The following is a 22,028-nucleotide window of genomic DNA, read 5'->3' on the forward strand; positions in this document are numbered from 1 at the left end:
TCGCCACTCGTATATATACAAGAATTTTAGTTGCTGATGACGGTGTGGCTTAGCTGTTAATGCAGTGGGGTAAAACAACAAGATGTTTGACTTTCCTTGTTTTCCTGTATTTTTTTTACTTAAATCTCAATTTACTATTTTCAAGTTTCATGGTTTTCAACATTTGGTAGATGAAGTTTTTTTCGTCCCAGAATCATACCTAAAATGTTAATTTTGGGACAATCTTATACATCTGTTAGTCTGGCTATTAAGTCTCCCATTAACTGATGACGTGACGCTCATGTGGACAATAATTGGGTGCCACGTGTCATTAAGAGGTTCACGTGAAAATTAAAATTTAAAAAATAGAAAAAAAATTTAAGTTAAATCTCTATCCCGCCTCTCACCCACCCCACCTTCCCCTTCCCAAATACCCACCCGCCACCATTGAAGCAGCCCTTTTCGAACCCTAATTTTCCACCTAAAAGATTCCCATCGATTCCTTCTCATGTTCCAATTCGGATCCAATCAACCATGGTGAAGTGACGGAGTTGGGCAACATCCACCTCGTCAATTCCTCCTTCTTTCTTTGCAAAATTAAAACTCCTGAAAATCAAAATCTCTCCCCCACGCAACAACACTTGCAGGTCTACTCTAACCCGACTGCTTCAATTATGCAACCTTCATGGCTGAGTTTGGAAGCTTGTGGGTCCCACTAAAGGAGTGGCTGCAATTGGGCATATGGAACAGACTGTTGCTGTGCTCGAATCTAATACACGACTTCTCGTCCTCATTCTCGTCGGGGAAGTTACGACTGTCATTTTGTCTCCGACAGTAGAGGAAGAATGTGTCAATGACCACTGATAGGGATTTTTACCATCTGCAAAAAGTAGGGATAAAAACATTTAAAAATACTTGCAAGAGTACAAGGTTGTCGTAGTATAGTAGTTCAAGTAAGGTCGTTTTTCATAAGGAATGAATGAATAATTTATGTTAAAACCAAATCTTAATTAACTATTTGAAAACAAAGTTTGGAAGATGTTGATTTGATGACCTAAAATATTAAAAACGAATTTAATTAAAAACAATTAAATAAATTGAGAAAGTAAAGAAAACAAAAGAAAATAGTTTTGAAAATAAATTTGAGCACTAGGGTTCCACGGTCACCTTAACAATTCTACAAAGTTCTTCCAATTACTTATAAATTACACATGCATATTTTGAAGGTTAGGTTTTCCTAAAGTATGCCCTACTTGGAACCTCCAACATAAAACGTCCAGATCGAATGTGAACATGCAAGACTCATTAAGTTTTGTGAAAACCTTTTGAAAAACCATACAACCCTTAAGACGTGTCGTCCATTCTAAGAAGTTACACATATTAACCACAAGAAGCCAGCGCCAATTTCTGGGACAACCCTCCACCAAAATTGCATCAAATTACTTTTCTAAATATCCTAATGGTGGCCAATCATCAAGACAATCAGATAGTTTAAAGCACAGTGATTAATAATTCAAAACTTGCATACATAATATCATAAGCAAATTAAAAAGAAACTACATATTCTTGCTAAGGCTCGTGGCCTCGCCCTATCAAACGAAATTAGTTACGAACAATCATAAAACAAAATATTATTAAAAACATAGATAGAAAACACCTTGAAAATAAACTTGAATCCTGCAAGGTAGTGTGTGCGTTCTCCTCCTCCCTCCAACCTAATGGCTACAAAACCTTATTTATACTACTACAAAATAAAACCCTAAAAGGTCCTAGAATAAAACTAGGAAACATAATAAAATAATAAAACAGAAAATAAAAAGTTTCCTATTTGAACTAAAATGCGGAGTTTTCAGAAAATTAGTCTTTTGACTGATCAAATCAACTCCGAATTGGTCCCAAAAGGCTCTTTTGAAAGCTGAAGACACCCCCTACAAATCCTTAGAAGGAATTTTCCTTAAAATATGTCATCTTAACCTCTAACATGCCTAAAACGTCCCAAAACCGTCAATCTGGGAAAGCTGTGCGCTGGGCCTTGATTTCATCGCCATGGTCAAACGACTTGGTAGAAAAATCTAGAATTTTGATACAATCATCTTGAAAGACTCACGAACATCCTTCAATTAGAATCACTCCAAAATTCATCTGTTTGAATACTTTTTGCTCCAGAGGAAGTCGAATGTCCTATACTGAAAATATATAACAAAGTATCAAAATTCTACCAAAATAACTAATAAATTAATACTAAGATTACGGTAAAATATATGGTATAATATGGACTCATCAACCACCACAAGACGGTAGAGAGCACATCAGTGATAACGAGGTCAAGAAGCTTGTGGGAGTTAGAGTTTTTGTTGAGCTGGGGGATGACAAGAAAGGAATTGGAAAATGGGTTCGGAGGAGAGGAAGAGGGATGAAGATGGTGGTTGAGTTGTCGACGGCGAAGAAGATTATGTGGCAGAAATGGCTGATTTGGGCGAAGAAGAAGATGATGACGTGGGTTGATCCGAATTAGGAAATTGGTTTTTGATCTGAAATGTTGAAAACAGAGGTGAAGTGGGTTTGGAATGAGAGTCTTCAAGAGGTTATTTATCTATTTTGTCTCAATCGAGGGTTTGTCTTCTACATCCCTTGTCCGTCCGTCCCTCGCTCCCTCCCTTCTCTCCTCTGCACGAATCCACCAAACCCTTCTACCAGATTCAATCGATGACGTAGCTTGTCTTGGGCTGCTGCTTCGAGCTGCGGCAGTCAAAGAGATCGTTAACGAAGCACTGACGAGTCGGGTTGGGTGGGTGGGTGGATGGGTGGAGTTGAAGATGAAGGGGGAAGGGTGGTGATGTATGACGAGTTGAAGAGGAGAGGAGAAGAGGGTTTGGTGGGTTGGTGCAAAGGAGAGAATTGAGGGATAATGGAGGAAGGGAAGGTCGAGGGAGGTAGAAGGCGACCAAATATCTTCTTCTTCTTTTTTGAATTTTTAATTTCCACGTGGACCCTTAATGACACGTGGCGCCCAGTCAGTCATTATCCACGTGGGTGTCATGTCATTAGTTAACAGGAGACTTAACAGACAGACTAACGGATGTATGAGACTATCTTAAAGTTAACACTTTAGATATAACTCTGGGACGAAAAAAACTTCATGCACCAAATATTAAAAACCACGAAACTTGAGGGTAATAAACTGAGATTTACCCTTTATTTTTTGTTATAGTTTACTTGTGTGAGATCACGTGGCAAGCAAGGCGAGGGAGGTGAGCTTTTACTTTGAAATTTCTGGTTCGTTTGTGCTGTTGGAATTTGACTTTAAATATTACGAAATCATTGTACGTCAGCAACGAAAAGGGCGTTGGTTGGAAAATCTTTTAGTGTGTGTGTGTGTTTTGACTAAGAACTTTTTTCCATGGTCATGTCGGATACCCTAATTAATATGGATTCACACCGTCGTCGTCTATGATCGATCTAACGCGTGTGTGGTGTTACATCTGTAACGCGGTCTCTATATATTCTTAGTTCTATCTTTGTTCATAAAACGCAGGACAGCCAACTTGAGAGGGACAATTAAAAGCATATTTCTTTAGACACGGCATGCATGACATATATCTCCTTTTCTCTGAATTTTTTTTTTTAAATTTGTTGAACAGCATCAGACGATTGTCGTCAAGAAAATTGAGGTTACATCATAAAGTTAATTGAGAATAATTTAAGAGGGCATCTAAGGTTTGATCCGCTGTAGAACAATTTTTCACATCCATACACACATGCCCACATTTAGGGAACTTTCAAGCTTAATACGTGGAGAACATAAATTGGGTAACAAGAATCACATGTGGCTATTAAGCTTCAATTGTGGACCAACCTGACTTTGATACGTCGAAAGAAATTAATGTTCCACCGTAAAACCAATTAGCAATATAAAAGTAGTTCAACTCATTACAACCACATATTGCATGCAAGATTTGGTGAACTTTATCACACGATTATGTAGTGTTATTAACTTATGTGTCATAGTGTAAATGCACGATACCATTAGTATTTTATTAGTCTAATATATTACTCTGAAAATAAGAGTTAAGACGGTGATGTATGTAGTGCGGGGCAAATGGGGAGTAAGGAACAGTGATTCTTCAAAATCAAGGTTGGCTAAATTGCTTTAAAAAGGGGTACGTACGTGTATATTAGGTGTGTTTTCTTACTTTCAAAGCATATACTTAACTTAATCCAAAGAGAGCTAATTTCTAAGGGTGTTCAAAGGGAGGCATTCGGTTGTGCAAGAATTTCAACGAGCCCTTTTTCAAAAACATGCTCTTGTTTTGAGTGTGTGGAAGAACACTTGGGGATTTTCTAACAAACTCTTATTTTACAGGTAAGTAAGAATAAGTGGAGTTGGTATAAAACCGTGACTTGTGTTTAAATTTGGTCCTTTGGAGCATGTAATGTTGCACAGCAAAGTTGGACGTTTTGATTTCCAAGCCATGCCATCATGCCACTTGATGTTTCTTAGATGTTCTATTACACTATGCCACGCATACCCACTTGTTTAATTTATGGATAAAATGCAGACCGTTTGTTAAAATCTTGTAGAAAGTATATAATTTAATTTAAGTTTTTACAAAAGTAAAAAAAGTATATAAATTAAGCCTCCGTGAGCATGACAATTACGTATAGTAAATAGGGCATAAAATAGGGACAAAGGCGATCAGATTATGAAAATTCTGCTACCAATGATAATAGATAGCAAATTTAATTTAGGTTAATAAATAATTTTGTAACTCAAGTTTGAAGAAAGTTAAGGTTGGTAAGATGATGAGAGCCTAAAAACTTATAAGAACATGCATAGGGATGACAACGATTTGGTATAAGGACTAAAATCGCAAATTAACCATCGGGGTTATTCATAACCATACCCACTAGGTAAGGGATGCACTATCAGTTAATGGTGTTATCCATCTTAATCAATACAAAAAAAAAATTCATTTAACTAACACGTTCTTTAAATATCCAAATCCAAATCATCAAAAACATAACAATACTTTCTAGAGGCGTTCATGATAAGCCAAATATGATAGCAAATTACAGCAATTTGGTCTAATGAAAAAAGAAAATGATGACAAAAGCACATACAATAGCAACTATGGGAGAATGACGAAACAGATTATCAAATAATTTAGATACTTGTGAATATATTATTTATTATTATTCGGAGTGGATTTGAGAACGGATACAAATTAGGGACCCCTATAACCTTATCAGAAACAGTAACCGAATAATATTCACGATTTTTCTCAATATTTGAAACATATCCAAATTTTCATCCCCAAATCCATCACATTCAGGCAATTATTCACGGTTATTGAGTTTAACGGGTTAAATAGTCATCCCAAAATATGCAAGGTCTCTTCTTCTCCATTGCGGAATGCATACTCTCAATACATGAATATTTAAATCAATATCGAAGTGTTCGTTACCTACAAGATGATAATTCACTGAAACCTAATTTCGAAACATATATCAAACCCGAAATGAAATACTTGGATCAGAAAAATCGTGCCTATTTGGGAAATTTTGTTAAATTTGCGTATCACATTGTATAGACTATTTATTGTTTTGGATCCAAATGTGTATATCTTCAAGGTACCGTACAACTGGGATCAAAATTTTGGACAAGATTACTTGCTAATCGACCTCCACTTCAATTTTGTTGATACAGCTTAGAAATATAAGGCCCATAAAAAATTAGCAACCCTAACTCGTGATTCATGAGGTTGACAAATGACAACTGAAGTCATAAACTTAAAACAAAATTGCTACTTATGGGTGAGTTGTGTATCATATGCGCCATAAAATGGTGACCTAAATGGCATGTAAAGGAATGGAAATGTGATATATTTTGAACTCCAACATGTTTTTGTTTTTAGTTTCTGGTCAACTAACTCAACACCAACACAGCATGTTAAATAAGGCTCTCGTGAGCATTGCAAACCAAAGAGTAGTACTACATATTAAGTGATATGTCATGCAAAGACCGCGACGGCGCAATTGAGGACCACGGGCCACCGTATCCGGCACGAGCTGCCGAAGATGGCGTCTGATCTGCCCAGTTGACACTTAACATCCTCCATCATATATTCATATGTTCACGGGATCATATATATATAATTCTACTTTTTTCAACTGAGGTCGATTCCAAGAATGTATCCGAAAGGAACTTATAACTCAGTGTTGTAGATTTTCTTTCTGATTTAGATATATATATATATATATATATATGTATGTATGTATGTATGTATGTATTAGATATAGCTCGTGTTAATTCCTTGTTCATATTTTATTTGAACCAGCCGGAATTGATGTTTATATGCTAATATATATAATAATCAGAAACCAAACATACTATAGAACCTTAATTGAGCAATAATGATATAACCTATAAATGGTTAGATTATATATTGATTATTGATCCACTAGACTTGACCAACTGATAGATTATATATTAAGGTTATTAGAATTGGGATTGCATATATAGCACGCCCTCTCATCTATATTATGTAGATGACTGACAAACGCTAAATTTAGATATAACAGACAGATTGAATAATGTATAAAGTCTCATGTCGGCCATCTTACAAAACAAATCATAACTTATGTTTAAATGGTTCCACTTGTAAATTGTATCAAGCCTTTTGCATGAAAACCTTACCCCTATTGATTTCACGGGTGATTAATAGGACAATGGTAGATCGCAGCCGTCTTTCTGAAATTGTAACGGTAAATGTGATTGTTAAGCCTAATATGTGAATCATGTACCATATTTAAAGACCCAAAATCTATTCGTATATATATGACCGAAAACTACAGAAGAAATGCGTACCAACCAAATTCAATAAAAAATTGGGAATTAACTTAACCAACTCAATGGCTTGCATGTTTTGGTTCTATAAGCCTCCAAAAAATTTAAATTAGGGTTGTTATAAGATCGCGTTGGAGGAAGAATGATTAATACAATAAACAAACAGATCATGTTTCACAAGAGTCCAAAAGTTCTCCAATATTTTAGGGTTGTGCCTCCATTGTCCCGTGTCCTATATATATATACTTGCACAATGTGTTGCTTGCGTTAATATATCAAAACAAAATGAAGCAGCACGGCATGATTGGCACCATTAATCATGCCTTCCAAATGAAGTTCTCCATTTTTTCTGTAATCATCTTTCTCCTCATCCTCTCGTCCGCCATGGAAATCGAAGGTTCGAGGTCTCTTGTAGATAAGCTGATATCTTCTAGTAGTTCAATTAGTAGCAGGTTGAAGATAGTGAAAGCATACTCTGGTCCTAGTAGGAGAGGGGCTGGCCATGCTTTTCTGCATGTTAATCTTTCTCCTAGAGCTCCAGTCAAGAAGTTGACCACGGCTAAAGCATTTTCTGGTCCGGCTAAAGGCGGGGTTGGCCACTAGATCATCAAACTCACCGTGCTGCAATTGCCCCATCGGATCATCATACTTTTCTTTTTAATTTGTAATTTTATTCAGAGTTTCCATCTTTCAAGTTTTTTTTTTGTTTCTGTTGAGAAACATTTGGCAGTTGTTTGTGCAGAAATGCGTTCTTTTTACTGCTTGCCCTTTTGGTCTCCTAAAATGTTGTTGGGATGGCAAGCTTGATGTTGTCTCCATGTCCATGTCCAAGTTAAATTAAAGTTTTATTTCCCTCAAAACGAGAGAAGTGTAAACAAGGAGTGGTGGTGGTATGCGGGAAATAAGATTTGTGATGGCAAAAGTGAGGTTGTACTTGTTGGAAATTTAAAAAAAAATAATGAGTGGGATACGATGAAAATTATCACTTCACTTTAATTCTAGGGTAGTGCTATTCACACACTCATTTTACTTTTCACACATCTTTCTCAATTTTCGGCCGTTGAATCAAATGAGTTGAAGAATATCAATGCCTAAAAATTAATAAAGGTGTGTTAAACGTAAAAATTAGTGTGTAAATAGCTCTTTCTTAATTTTAGCATGCATGTAATATTTCACAAGTTTCCTTCCAAAGTTTGCTTGCAATACATACAAACTTGCGTTCCTTCACGGGGAATGCACATATCCCACCCTTTATGAATAACATATATTCACTGTATAAATTTTATAATCCGAATCATTAAATTTCTTAGTCTTATTTGAAAATCATTTCTAGCTAAAAATTATTTAAATTAGATATCTTTTAGCAATCCAAAATTGTGTGGAGCAAATCGACCGTATGAATACCAAGTAACATATTCAAGATGAATCCTCCATTTATCTGATATATGGGATGACTAAACGATATCTGTTTCACATACTTTTTTGTAGGAATGATATCCAAATAAGATTAAGAAATTGAATAATTCTGATTATAAATTTCTACAATTATGATCCGTTATTTGCAAGTAAAGAAATGAGTCAATCCCCTGTTTGGGTTGCGCCATTGGGCCTTGTGACAGCTGACTTGGAGACCGTAATAGGATCTCAAGTAATGTTGGAATCTTGCAATTGAGTTGGGCTTCTACCTAAATTTATCAATTGGGCTTGGTTTTGTACCCGGTGAAGTCCACTGAGCAATGAGGATCGGTCAAATGCTTTGTGCAGCCAGGTAGAAAAGATCCAGTGCAAAATAACAGGTCCGTGAGTTTTCTCCAGCATAGTAAGTTTTTTATTTTAATAAAAACGATAATACGGAGGGAATTCGGGCTTGGATGTAAGAGAAGAAGCAATTCTCTAGCCAATAAAGATACCCCGACGTTCACATTAGATCTGATAATTTCTTACACGACTCATTAATTCGATTTGTAAACGACACGAAAGTAATAGGTTTTTGATCAACACGATAATTAATCGGATCGTTATCAGGTCACACGATAAGAACCCGTTAATAACAAATTCTTAATAGGTTTACACGAAGGTGACATGAGGTAACCTGTTTCGACACGTTAAGAAAAAAGTTATTTTGATGATTTTAATTTTTAAACTACTAAAAAACTTACTATAAAATACAATAACCATTGTGTATATATATAATTGTATATTAAATATTTATTATTGTATTATTATTCTATATAAATTAAAAAAATTTAAACTTTATTTATTTATTTTCATAGCTTAATTATAAAACACATTAAAAATAAAAGTATCAGGTATTTTAAAAATACCAAACATGTCACATCCCAGCCCGGGACGGATCACTTCCTGGGCCCGCTCCACCACCGTAGCACGATATTGTCAGCTTTGGGCTTACCATTCCCTCACGGTTTTGTTTTTAGGAACTCACGAGCAACTTCCCAGTGAGTCACCCATCATGGGATTGCTTTAGCCCCTTTCTCGCTTAACTTCGGAGTTCCTACGGAACCGAAGCCAGTGAGCTCCCAAAAGGCCTCGTGCTAGGTAGGGATGAGAATATACATTTAAGGATCACTCCCCTGGGCGATGTGGGATGTCACAATCCACCCCCCTTAGGGGCCCGACGTCCTTGTCGGCACACACGCGGTTAGGGTTAGGCTCTGATACCAAATTGTCACATCCCAGCCCGGGACGGATCACTTCCCGGGCCCGCTCCACCATCGTAGCACTATATTGTCCGCTTTGAGCTTACCATTCCCTCACGGTTTTGTTTTTGGGAACTCACAAGCAACTTCCCAGTGGGTCACCCATCATGGGATTGCTCTAGCCCCCTTCTCGCTTAACTTCGGAGTTCCCACGGAACCCGAAGCCAGTGAACTCCCAAAAGGCCTCATACTAGGTAGGGATGGGAATATACATTTAAGAATCACTCCCCTGGACGATGTGGGATGTCACAAAACACATTTAAAAAATTACAATAATTAATTTAAAAGTGCGAACAATGTGAAAAAATATGCAAATGCTCATGATTGCATCATCTACGGGTGTTACGATCCATTAAAATATCGAGTATGACACGAAAACGACACGAACTCAGAAAACACGGAACAAATGCTTGATCTAGTCCACACTATCAAAGTGAGTTTAAATAGGTTATCACTAGAGTGCGCGGGTAAAAGCAGATCCTCTATAAATCGATATGGTCAAACTATCGTCTGTATAATCAGCTTAAAAATAATTAATATGATAACCTCACTCCATATCCAACTTAAACTTTGAGTGTGAACCGCCATTTCTATCCTATTGTATAATTATTATCAAGTACAAGATGGAATTAATAATAAAACTAAAATTTATCAATAAACCTGCACTTAATAATCAAACCCTTACCATTACGCAATTTTTCTGTTATGTTATGTTTTGGTCAAAACTCTAAACTGCTTTCATAGAGAATAACTCTTTTTAACGAAATGTATTGTGACATTAAATTTACATAAATCTACATCTCGAATATAACCACCAGTCGCATCAGCTTCTCTGGGGCCATCTTTACATTGTAGGCATCTTAAATTTTTAGCAAAGCTCCAATTGCAAGATACATAATACTTTGGTCTAGGTTTGACTCTTGGGCATGAAAGCAAGCTAATTTGAGCCCCATACCTTGGTACTTAGTTGTTTTTATTTTTTAACAATCAATATTATATGTACTAAGGAAAAATAGTGAATTTAATTTCACAATAAATTAGCAATACTGTAGTTTAAATTCGTCTTTGGCGAGAATCGAATTTAAAACCTCTCACTTATAAGTAAAGAGGAATATCACTGTGCCGTAATTCTAGTGGCGGTACTTGGTTGTTTTTAACTCTCACGTTTCAGCCTTTATTTCTGAGTAACCGAGAAATTTTGGGTTTTTAACTAATGGGGTAGTGCCAAATTCCTTGATGGAAGGGAGCTTGTCAGAGTTAGAAGTTTGGTAGTTTGGTGGGAAAGAGAAAGGGATTGATCAACATGAGTACTTTTTTCGATTTTTTTTCGCCTTTCTTTTGCTGTTTGCATGCATGATTTTTGGTATTCTAAGATACTTTGGCTCAAATATTTACAATTCTTCGAATGTTGAATGAAATGGTCTACTTAAACTACCTCATTATTTTAACCTCGATTTCGATTTCTATTAAATAAAGTAGAATTGAAAGGAAAGATGATATACCTGTTGGAAGGAGAGAATGTATGTTTTGATTTTGGATTTTTATTTTTTTAAATAGATGTAAAGATAAATTTACATATTGAATTATATTTTTGAAGATAATTTAGATAATAATTTGAATTTAAAGGGATATTGATAATTTAGTTGAAAATAATATAACTGTAGAGAGTAAATTTGATAAAAAAATAAAATTATATAAGTTTAAATAAAATTTTCACCGTAATAAACCTAATGGGAGACATTAAAACATAGAAAAGATGAAGGAAACAAGATAAATATTGGGTTGACTTGGGTAAGAAAGTTGGGTGGGTGCCAGAAACGTCAATTTCATAGGCGATTCTGTGACGACCCGCCTCTAATTTTCTATGTAATTTCTTCCCCAGTGTGTAAATTGACATTTCTGCCCATGTTGGCAAAGTGACGTTGATGTATTACTCAGCGTTTATTTTATTTTTCCTAGTAGAGTAATTAAATAGTACTCGCCATTACGATCGTGTGAGTGTAAGTTAGACCCGAATCAGAGCTGTAACGAAAAAGTTACGCTCAGTTAAAGTGTGTTATCAATGGGTAAGTTTGTACACACATGCGTGTTAATTATTCAGGGTGGGAAATACTGTTTTTTATAAGGGGATAGATTGTCTGAGTACTTTTACGGTGCAAATCTGAAAAACCATATCCTCCCTTCATTTTAAATGGACCCGTGCCCCCCATTTCACTCACAACCAATCCTTTTCCCTCATTGTACTCTTCACCAATCAACATCTCTCTACAATTCCCTCACCAATCAGAGAACCCACTCATCACACCTCTCCCCCAATCAGAGACTGCCTACTCACTCTCTATCTCTCTCTCTCTCTCTCTTTTTCTTCTCCTTCTCTCTCACCGAAACTCTCCCTTTCCCTGCAACCCTCTAGAATGACGTCAAAACTTCACATATCGAGCATAAAACCACCATCATCGTGATCTTCGAATCCTCACGAACCCGGCTGTACCAGCCGATGGTGAAATGACCAAGTTTTGATTAGCCAACCCGTAAGGTTCGACTCGGTGAGTTTTCCTCCGACGAGTTTTAGGCCAAGTTACAAGGTTTTAGGATGTGGGGAAGCTTCTACACAACTCCCTAGGGTCCTTAGACTAAGTTTGGAGTCGAGTTGACGTCAAAGCAAGCAAGTTCGAGGAGTTGAGTTTTAGGCCGAGATTTTTGAGGCTTTTTCAAGCCATTTCCCGTCCATTTTTGGACTTCCAAAAGGTATAGAATTGTTCTACTCTTCAAGAGCTTCAAATCCATATAAAGTTTGTTAAAAATGGTTAAAAAATGAGCAAGTTATGAAGATTTTATTTTTTTTCCCAGAAACTGATGAAACCAGATGACAGTGACCGGCAAAGGTCCACCAGAGAAGACGGCGAATATTCCGTCAAAGTTGACGGAATATTCTAACGGTGTCAGGTAATGCCGTTAAACTCTGTTAATTGTTTAACGGAATATTCCGTCAAGTCTGACGAAATATTCCTAACCTATGTTAGCCACTAACATGCACGTGTGGCCATGGGCTAGCCGGCACGTGAGGGCTCGTCCGGCCACCGACCGGTGAGTGGTTGACACGTGTGGGTCCATGTCATCGTGTAGATCATTTTCATATATTCAAACCTTCCGTTTGAGCAAAGTATGGGAGATTTACCTAGCCTTTTTTAATATGTCCTATTTAATTTATTAGTTTAGTTATTTCACATATAGGTGAAAATTATCCCAAGGACGTACGAGGTCAAGCGAGGCTAGGAGGCTACGATCCGACCACGTATCAGTAAGTGAGCATTTTGTTTTCATATATATATATATATATATATAAACGTTATAGTTTCCATAAATGTTTTTGAATTGATTTATGCATATCATGCCACTATTGTTTTTAGATTGATGTTACGCCTATTATGCCATGATTTAATATGTTATAAGAAATATTATAATGCCGTGAAACGCCAAAATAATCCTACAGGATGCTCAGGTAAGCTTACTATTATTGAATTGTTATGGCATGGTTATATTTATATAGTCTGCTCATCATTGCTGCACCCCGGTGTTAGTGGTCGTCTGGGGCCAGAGTTAGTCTTTCATGTGTATGTTCACCTCTGCACCACACGCTTGCCTTGGATCTAAATAGGTGCCAATCCTATCATACAAGTTGCATTAGGCAACTCCGACTCGTAGGTGACTGCGATTATCGTTAGTCTTCACATGATTGTAGCACTAGAGCGTACTTATACATTGCACCACAATCATGTTCATATCAGAAACTATTTGCATGAACTCGTGTGCTAGCGTAGATTGATAAGCAACCTGTTTTCATTATGCTATTGTTGTGGTATCTTAGTTGGCGTATTTCTAGCCTTATTATTATTATTATTATTAAGATATTGTAGTTTGGCGTATTCTAGCATTATTGTTATTTACTATCGTTTTCGTACTTATACGTAGTATGATTTTTCTGAAAACTATACATGTTTTACAGCGAGGGGTTAGTATGTTAAGAAAATAAATGCATTTTATAAACCTTTGTTTTTGTGCTCACTCACCCTTTTGTTTTTCGCCCTTCCAGGTCTTAGATAGCTAAACTCTCTGTGGCATACGAGTAAACTCCGGCGGATTCTGACATATCTAAATAAATGTAGGTTTTTTCCCGGTTGTGTATTAAGCACTATAAATAGTTCCAATTGCACTCTTTTGTTAGCTATGCTCTGAATATTTGTATTCTATAGGTTCTACCCATTACTGCGCACTCACTTTATTAGTTTAATTAAGTTCTATGACAGTTTTAATTATTCACATTTTTACATCACTCACATTTTTGGTTACGTCACCTTCGGATGACGGCCAGCACGCCTCAAAGTGACCAACAAATAAAACATCACAAAGGGTGGTGAGGCAATGCCTGATTGGCTTCCCCTCCATCCCTAACACTCTCTGAGGTTTTCCATAAATGACATGTTACAAGATGATGCATCATTTTTGCCATATCTAAATACAAACCACGTCATTCAGTATTACCGTCTCGAGGTATTTCTTTTTATTTGGAAATGAGAAGTCTTAGATTTGAATCTCATAGATGGTGAATTCGATACCAAATTAAGCTGCTCATTATGTAACTTTGCCAAACTTCTCATCCCTTTATGTAAAAATATCGATGTACTAAAAAATATATACAAACCATGTTCCATTAGTAAATGTAAAGCCAAGTCCACATGTGCAGTTATCTAATTGATGCACATAACAAGTTAAACCAAAGCTTCCCACCTACTTTAGAGGATTATAAAACCTAACAAGGTTACTCCCAAAAATATTAGTATAAGTATACGTAGACGTAGTTATCCTACCATAATGTCGTTTTAAAAAAAAAAAATCTTGGCAAAATGTCTTCGAATTTCTGGGCGGAATTTAATGGCACGTGTCATTGTTACAGGTGTTCTTTGTCAATCTCACGTATTCATTTTCTGTTTCATTCAATATTAAATAGGATTAAAAGAATTTTCAAATTTTCTTACAACTATCTTAGAAGTTACATGTGTATACGGACCAGAATTTTACACATTTTGTAATAAGTTGTTGTTGTTGAATTTTACACATTTTGTAATACGTTGTTGTTGGTCTCATTACGTAACTTTTTCAAGGATTTGAGCTACTTATATTTCAATCTATCACTTATAGATCATCTTTATAAAATATTAGACAAATTTAAAATCACTAAGACATTTATTTGTAGTTATAAAATAGACCGATATGATTCTACAAAGAAACGTAAATTAATCCATTGGTCATATGTCTGTTGATTTAGGTGATTTTTTTGTTAATAACATTTAAGGAAAGACATAAAAGATAATCGATTGAATCGTAGAAATACATTACCGAGTGAGCCTTGAAAAGTATGTGTCCCCGATCTTAACCTATATGGGTACGTTTATTGCACTGGACTAGCTCATGGACTAAGCTAGACTGACTTAGACTAGACTAAGCTGAACTAATTTAGTGTAACGTTTAATGCATTATCGTACTAATAACCAAAATAATAATAAATAATTCTCTTTTTTCATTTGTTTTCTTTTTCTTTCTCTTTTTTGTAGTCAACTGCATTCCTTCTCTCGAAAACAAAGGAACTCTGTACGTATATAATTGTGCACCAAATGGATCCAAAAAAAAAAAATTGTGCCCCAATTTCCCTATCTAGAACCTCCATCTCTCTCTCGAAAGTTGTAAAAGGAATTTGGTATGCAAAGCACCCTTGGTTTTGGTTATTTCCTTTTTGGATTTCAGGCCACAAAATTTTCCTATCAAATATGGGTTTTGCAGAGCTTCAAATGAACTTGGTTTTGCAATTCGTGTCTGGGTTTTGCGATTCAAGTATGGGTTTTGCAATCTCAGCGAATCTGGGTTTTGTGATTCGAGCGGATTTGCGAAGATGTGTAGATGTGTGTAGAGAGAGGACGCTATGGTTCCAGAGAAGATGAAGTTGCGGTCGCAGAGAAAATGAAGCTGTGGTTGCAGAGAGAACACTAGCAGAGCAACGGGAGTAGGACGAAGCAGGTCTTAACTAGTCCTGTGGTTTTCGGGGACTCTCGTTAAGAACTGCTAGCGATGCCGTTAGTCTGGGCGAGTCCCAGCTAATCTCATTAATATTAGTCCTTGGTCACAACAAACGATGTACTACACTAAGAGTTAATCTAGTCTAGTTCAATGAAACTTAGTGAAGCCAAACAAACGGGCCCTATATATGCAAGGTTTAAATGACAAAATGGTTCCTGTATTTTACTTTATTAGTCAATTTGGTCCTTATGTTTTCAAATTGGTCAAATGGGCTCTGTGTATACCTTCGTTAGTCAACAATAGACAATGCGTTAAAGGACCATTATAATCGACATGTGCTTTGCACATGAGAAGGTCATCTCAATCGTTTGATCTTGCATGGGTTTAATGGGTTTATAATGAAGTTACATTTTTGTCCTCTTACTTACAAGGCACAAGTCAATTTTAATGGTCATTTAACAGAATATCTAGAATCGACTAAGATAAACATCAATTTGGCTAAATTAAAAACACAAAGATTAAAGTGAGCGATAAGGTAAGATACATAGAACATTTTGACATTTAATCTCAAGCGCAAATTACGACACAGTTTCCCACACGTTTTATATTAATCTAATTTAATGTTTGTTGTTAGCGCAGGAAACAACAGATGCAAGCGGACAGAGAAAGAAACAAATTAGGCAGGTAAAAGAGAAAAAGCAGAGTAAAAGGAAGTGGGAGGAGCAGGACATATTCGTCAATACAGCGACAGAAAGCCAAAACCAAAACAAGGCGCATTCATTTCAGAAAATTGTCGTCTTCGAAAAGGCACGGAAACAGGTCCCCACTGGGCCACTCCACACACACACTCCACCCTCCATATTACCCACCTCTTCTTTCCAGACATCCCACAGCTCATACAATTTGGGCTCTGGGTTTTCCGATTCCCCACCAAATCCTCCCGGAACTACCTAAAAACCCCCGAGTGGAAGCTATCGATTCGAAGATTCGGACTGGTGGGTTGTAATCGTTCGATGAAGCGAGCATCATCGGGGGACGATTCGATGGCGGCGGCGGAGAGCTTGGCGGATGTAAAGATGAAGAGGGTTAAGATGGAGGAGGAGGAGGTGGAGGTGGCTGACTGCGTTGACCAGGATGAGCTGAAAGGGGCGGGGTTTTCGAATCTGGACGACAATCTGATCTTCGAGGTGTTCAAGCACGTGGATGCGCGGACGTTGGGGATGGCGTCGTGCGTGAGCAAGCAGTGGCACAAGACGGCGGAGGATGAGCGGCTCTGGGAGCTGATATGCACCAGGCACTGGGCCAACACCGGCTGCAGCAGCGAGCAGCTGAGATCTGTGGTCCTCGCTCTCGGCGGGTTCCGGCGGCTTCACGCCCACTACATCTGGCGTCTCAGCAAGGCCTCCTCCTCCTCCTCCAGCTCCGTCCCTTCTTTCTCATCGGCGGCGTCCTCCTCTGATTCGCCTTGGGCGGCGGCTCCGGTGAAGCCGATGCTGAACCCGAAGCCGCCGAGCGCTCGGTGGGGAAAGGACGAGGTGAATCTGTCGCTCTCGCTTTTCTCGATTCGGTTTTACGAGAAGATGAACTACGCAAACAGAGGAAGATGATCAGAAACTAAACCCCAAAATAAAATTATATATTTATATATTTCGTAATTTCAGTTGGATTTTCCCTCTTTAGATTTGGGTTTTCCCCTCTAAATTTCCCTAATTTGGATCTGTAATTCTTGTTAGATCTTGAAGCTTTTTGTGTAAATTAAGGTAATTTCTGAATCATTATGCACTGTAATTCCATAATTTGATGTATTGGAATTTGGGTTTGCTTCAGTTTCTTGTTTGTTTCGGGGGGAAATTTTGGAGGTGGTGATTGTGATTGGCGGTCCGGAGGATTCGATTGGCGAATACGAACAAACAGAAAGGGAAATCGAAGGAGGGTACGGTTGTAATAAAAGGCTTCGTTCTGGGCATTTGGCAGGTTCGAATGGGCGTGAATAGGAAAAGGACAAGAGGAATGAGTGTAGTAATAGGTTAGAAAATTGAGACGATCCGAACGGGAACTGAGTGAGAAGGACCAAGTTGTCGTATGTATTGGAATCGCTCGTATTTCTTGGAGAATTGCCAGACTGCTTGCTGCCGCTTTGGTTTCTGTTGTAATTTTCGCTTGCATTCTCAGAATGGGTATCTTGTTATGTTTCAATAGATTATGTGCTCAATGTCAGAGATAGCCAAATCCAAGTAGTAGGGTTTCCAGTAAAATTTCGGAACTGGTGAAGCCTGTGGGAACGTAAATACTCCGACCAACGAGAACACGCCACATTTTCTGTGAAGATCGTTGGTCAAATCCTCAAGGGTTAATGGGCTACATTCTCTATGAAAGTCCTAGACACTTACAATCAACAGGAGTTGGGATCCAATTCATTGCAAACGGTCCAAACCACTCGCCACACGGCGTAATCAAACACCCTTGATGTATAATGGGCTTGCTCATTAATCTGTTAGCATGATAAAACTCTCCAAAGCATATTCTAGGAGTTTGAGGAATATTCTTCTATCGATGTGTAGACTTGGTAACACTTGGCTAACAGGTTCAACGAACCTGGATGCTAGATTAACTTCTTAGTTCTTGATAAATAGTCAAGGTCAACCACTTTATTTCGTTAATCAAGAACTCTCACTACACTCTTATTACTTCCTACACTCTTTCTAACTTAGACATCGAAAGTGCTTTCACTAACACCACACTAGCATTAGTCTAACTTTGTTTTTTTTTTTTTTTTTTTTTGTAGATTTTTGTAAATTTGCTCCCATAAATTTGTTTGGGGGGGGGGGGGGTGGGTTTTGCCAAAATTGAAACCGAACCAAAACTTCGGTTAGGTTCAATATTCTTTAGATTTTTTCGGTTCTTTTTTTTTTTTAATTTGGTTTTATATGGTTCGGTTTCAGTTTTATTTTATTTTATAAAACTTGATCATTTTTAATATGGAATTTAGAAAATGAGGCTTGTTGGTAGACTAATAATAAGAAAATGAAGAAAGTGGGAACGCAGTTGTACATATATAAGAACATATGTTTCCTATGCTATTAACAACCTCAATTGCAAAGAAAAATGATCACCGTATCTATTCAAAAAACAAACAAATAGAGAAGCTCTTTCAAGTTCTAAAGCCTTCCAAAACTTTCCTTTATAACCAATGAAATATCCTCTCTAATTGAACCAAGTATGCTCCTTGAAAAAACCCTAGACTTAGTTTCAAACTTGGCAACAAAGTTTCACAAAAATGGGCATACATTCACAAAGTGTAAAGGGATTCAGTTCGGTTTCTGAACCTCCAAAACCTAAACCGAACCAATAAGGTTCAGTTTAGTTCGGTTTTTTTTTTTTTTTTTTTTTTTTTTTTCCGATTTCAACTCGGTGTTCAGCCAGTTTTTTCCGATTTTTGGTTTTTTTGAACTCACCCCTAAAATTTGTTTTTGGTTTATGAGAATGTATGTTGCAAGAACCAATAACGAATTCACTTTTTCAAAACAGCTGATCACAGATTGACAATTGTAAAAATTTCAAGATGATACAATCATACACGTTTAAAGTTAATAATGAAGCAAACCTACGAAGTTTTTCTTTTTTAATAAGAAAGAATAGAAGTTATGTCAATAGACAAAATATAGGAAGATTGTTATATAATATTACAAAGGTTTGTGCACAAAATTAGGTAAATACTCTTGTAACGGGTAAAAATTCATTGTACGGTATTTATAAAAGACATTTGACTAACTTTGTGCAAGGTAATTTCATATGATGGGCCAACATTGTGTGTAAACAAGTGATTAGCACTATATTAATATTTTTTTATGAACTAACCTAGTACTTATGCGCTTCTACGAATAGACATAAGCTCAAAAACATAAACTTTTGCCCTCTAATGGACTGCATCAGACGTATGATGTGAGATGAACTTCGAGCAGGTGAGACCAAATATAGGGGGTCTCTTTTGATTTTGTAAGTAAATCCACATGAATTATGTGATCCGAGTTTTCGGACCCAAGAATTTATTTTTTAATACATAAATTTTCCCTTGCTACTTGCACTATACGTTTGTCACGTATATGTAAAGTGAGTCACCAGTCCAATAATATTTGCCACCTGGCAAATCTCTTCCTTCTAATATGAAGTGCATGATTTGGGCACATGGATAGGACGTAGATATGAAACGTCAATTCTCAAGTTTGCAGAAGAAAATAACCTTGTACGTGCAAAGTTCTATACTTTTACATGAAAAGGCATAAACCCTATCTGTGGATAAGCGATTACATGTTCCATTCCATGGGCACGTACTGCATAAAAACACAGAGCTGCAGTATCTTCACCCGTGACCGACAGGCGACGGGTTATTTCTACTGGTAACATACTGAGGTTTGGACGCACATCGTTGGCGGCAAGCAAAACGTTGAAGCTTACAACACAACAAAACAGAGAGAATGGATAGATGTTGGTGAACTCACTGTTTAGTCTTTTGTGCCGTCCCTTTGCTCAATCCCCTCTTCTTTTTTCTTGGCCAGTATAACTTCCAGAATTTTGGTCTCCTTGAAATTAGTTTTTTGTCAGATTCTCTATTTTCTTTCCCATTTAGTTTTTGAGTGTAGTTTTGCTCACCAATCTAAGCTGGTGATGAACATCATTATTATATTAATTGTCGCTACTATACAAAACTTGAAATTCAACCAATGCGCGCAGTTTTGAAATTCAACCAATGCGCGCAGTAACGAAAACCAATGTGGTGAGCGATGAGCAAATATTTTCTTTGGTCTTCTGGTTGGCCAGTTGGCATGCATACCTTTCAAGGTGTATTTTTATTCCATTTGGACCAAGAATTTCCAGACCATTACTCATTGCTCTTCTGAATTCTGAACCAGTTGTGGATTGTGCTCGTTTGGAATTCGCTGGCACTGGCACTGGCACCGTATGAAGACTTGCCACCTAACTCCATATGTCAATGTTTCAACTCACCGCTGCTTACCTTTTGTAATTTCCCAGGATTCTAAAGTTGTTTTTGGTTTGTAGCTTCCCACAGACGCATAAATTCCCCTACAATTCTGTCACAATATTCTTGGTATAGAAATAAAATCACAAATTTGTCCAATTTGGTAGGTCAAATTAGCTTGTTATATGGTACGGATTCTACTTATAACAAGAAAATTTGATCCGTAATTCAAATCTGTTTGTGGAAAAGGTTTCTCCACTCACCTTTTTATTCAAGAGTTTAGATCAAATATGAAGTAGATTATTTGGCTTATTTCTTTGAGTAGGAGCGCCATTTGTAAGACGTCTTTCACAAAAGTATAAAATTGATTTTATGAAGTATAATATTTTGATTCTACGTTGATTTCACTCGTATGAGACTTGTCAAACAAATACGCCCATCACATTTTTGAAACGTCTGCCAAAAAAAAAAAAAAAAAAAAAATCTTTTATGGCTTTGACGAGTTATTTGTGCATGTTACAAACCAAGATTTGTACAAATGCGTGACTCTTTTCATGGCAGAGCCAAGCAATGTCCAGTTGTCCATAGCTAATTGAGACTTTAAGGTTTGACATCAACCAATCGAAAATTAGATAAAAATTCGATTCAGCCCATCTTCAAGTCTTGTCCACCTGGCCGTTCAAGACCGAGTAGACGGGAACAAAACACCAATTGGTGCTAAGTGCTCTTAATCGCATGAGTTACATTTTCGTATGCGCTCTTGTATGTTTTAAATATACTTAGTTGGGCTGGGCTACCCCGCACAAGTTATGTGCAGATTCACAAACAACTAATTTTGGATCGAAATTTTGTGGGCTTTGGCCTTCCGACCCTTTTGCAGTCTTCCTTCCTTTCAATCTTACACAGGCAGTTAGGCGGGCGGAATCAAGAGACAAAGGGTAAAGTTAACTGTAACAAAAAATTTCTCCGGTCAACGAAAATTTAATATTCAACATCTACGTTCCTCCGAACTTAGAATAAATTTTCTGTATATGAGTCTATCAGATAGAATAAATTTTCTGTATATGAGTCTATCAGATTACGTCCTCCAAATGAATCTTCCAACTTCCAAGTCTTCAACTAACCCTCGTGTAGTTTGAACAAAGCCATGCACTTTCCCACACATTTCTTCCTTCCCAAGTCAAAAATATGAAGCTCACATTCCCACCTCCTCCCCACACACTCGGACACTACTATTTATAGCACCCATATCCCACTCGCTTCTTCCAAACCAAATCAAACCGAAAACTCAAACACCGGCCAGAAGCATAGTCTGATCAAGCACCATCGAACCTTTCGCAATATATTCTTCTTCCAGATGGCGAAAAGTTGGAAACCCTTGTTCTCCTTCCTTGTTGCTGTCCTTGTCGTAAGCTCTTTGGTTCTGTGTACGTCG

General features: G+C 37.2%; 1 protein-coding gene and 1 long non-coding RNA gene across 2 annotated transcripts; both read left to right on the forward strand.

Annotated features, from left to right (window-relative positions):
• Positions 1-11,777: 11,777 nt before the first annotated feature.
• Positions 11,778-13,859, forward strand: LOC108867102. Its single transcript, XR_007256947.1, has 4 exons — positions 11,778-12,291; positions 12,394-12,489; positions 12,778-12,844; positions 13,637-13,859. It is a non-coding gene; the product is annotated as an uncharacterized LOC108867102 (long non-coding RNA).
• A 2,607-nt stretch (positions 13,860-16,466) lies between these two features.
• Positions 16,467-17,441, forward strand: LOC103945312 (F-box protein GID2-like). The gene has a single exon (XM_009355872.3). The coding sequence runs from the start codon at positions 16,629-16,631 to the stop codon at positions 17,220-17,222; it is 594 nt and encodes a 197-aa protein (XP_009354147.2). The 5' UTR covers positions 16,467-16,628; the 3' UTR covers positions 17,223-17,441.
• Positions 17,442-22,028: the final 4,587 nt, after the last annotated feature.

The sequence above is a fragment of a genome, unplaced genomic scaffold (genome assembly GCF_019419815.1).
Source record: "Pyrus x bretschneideri cultivar Hongxiangsu unplaced genomic scaffold, Pyrus_bretschneideri_v1 Contig15, whole genome shotgun sequence".
In the NCBI taxonomy this organism is placed as follows: Eukaryota; Viridiplantae; Streptophyta; class Magnoliopsida; order Rosales; family Rosaceae; genus Pyrus; species Pyrus x bretschneideri.

Excerpts from the sequence above, each read along its gene's own strand:
- LOC103945312 (XM_009355872.3), top strand. The coding sequence starts at position 16,629 with ATGAAGCGAGCATCATCGGGGGACGATTCGATGGCGGCGGCGGAGAGC.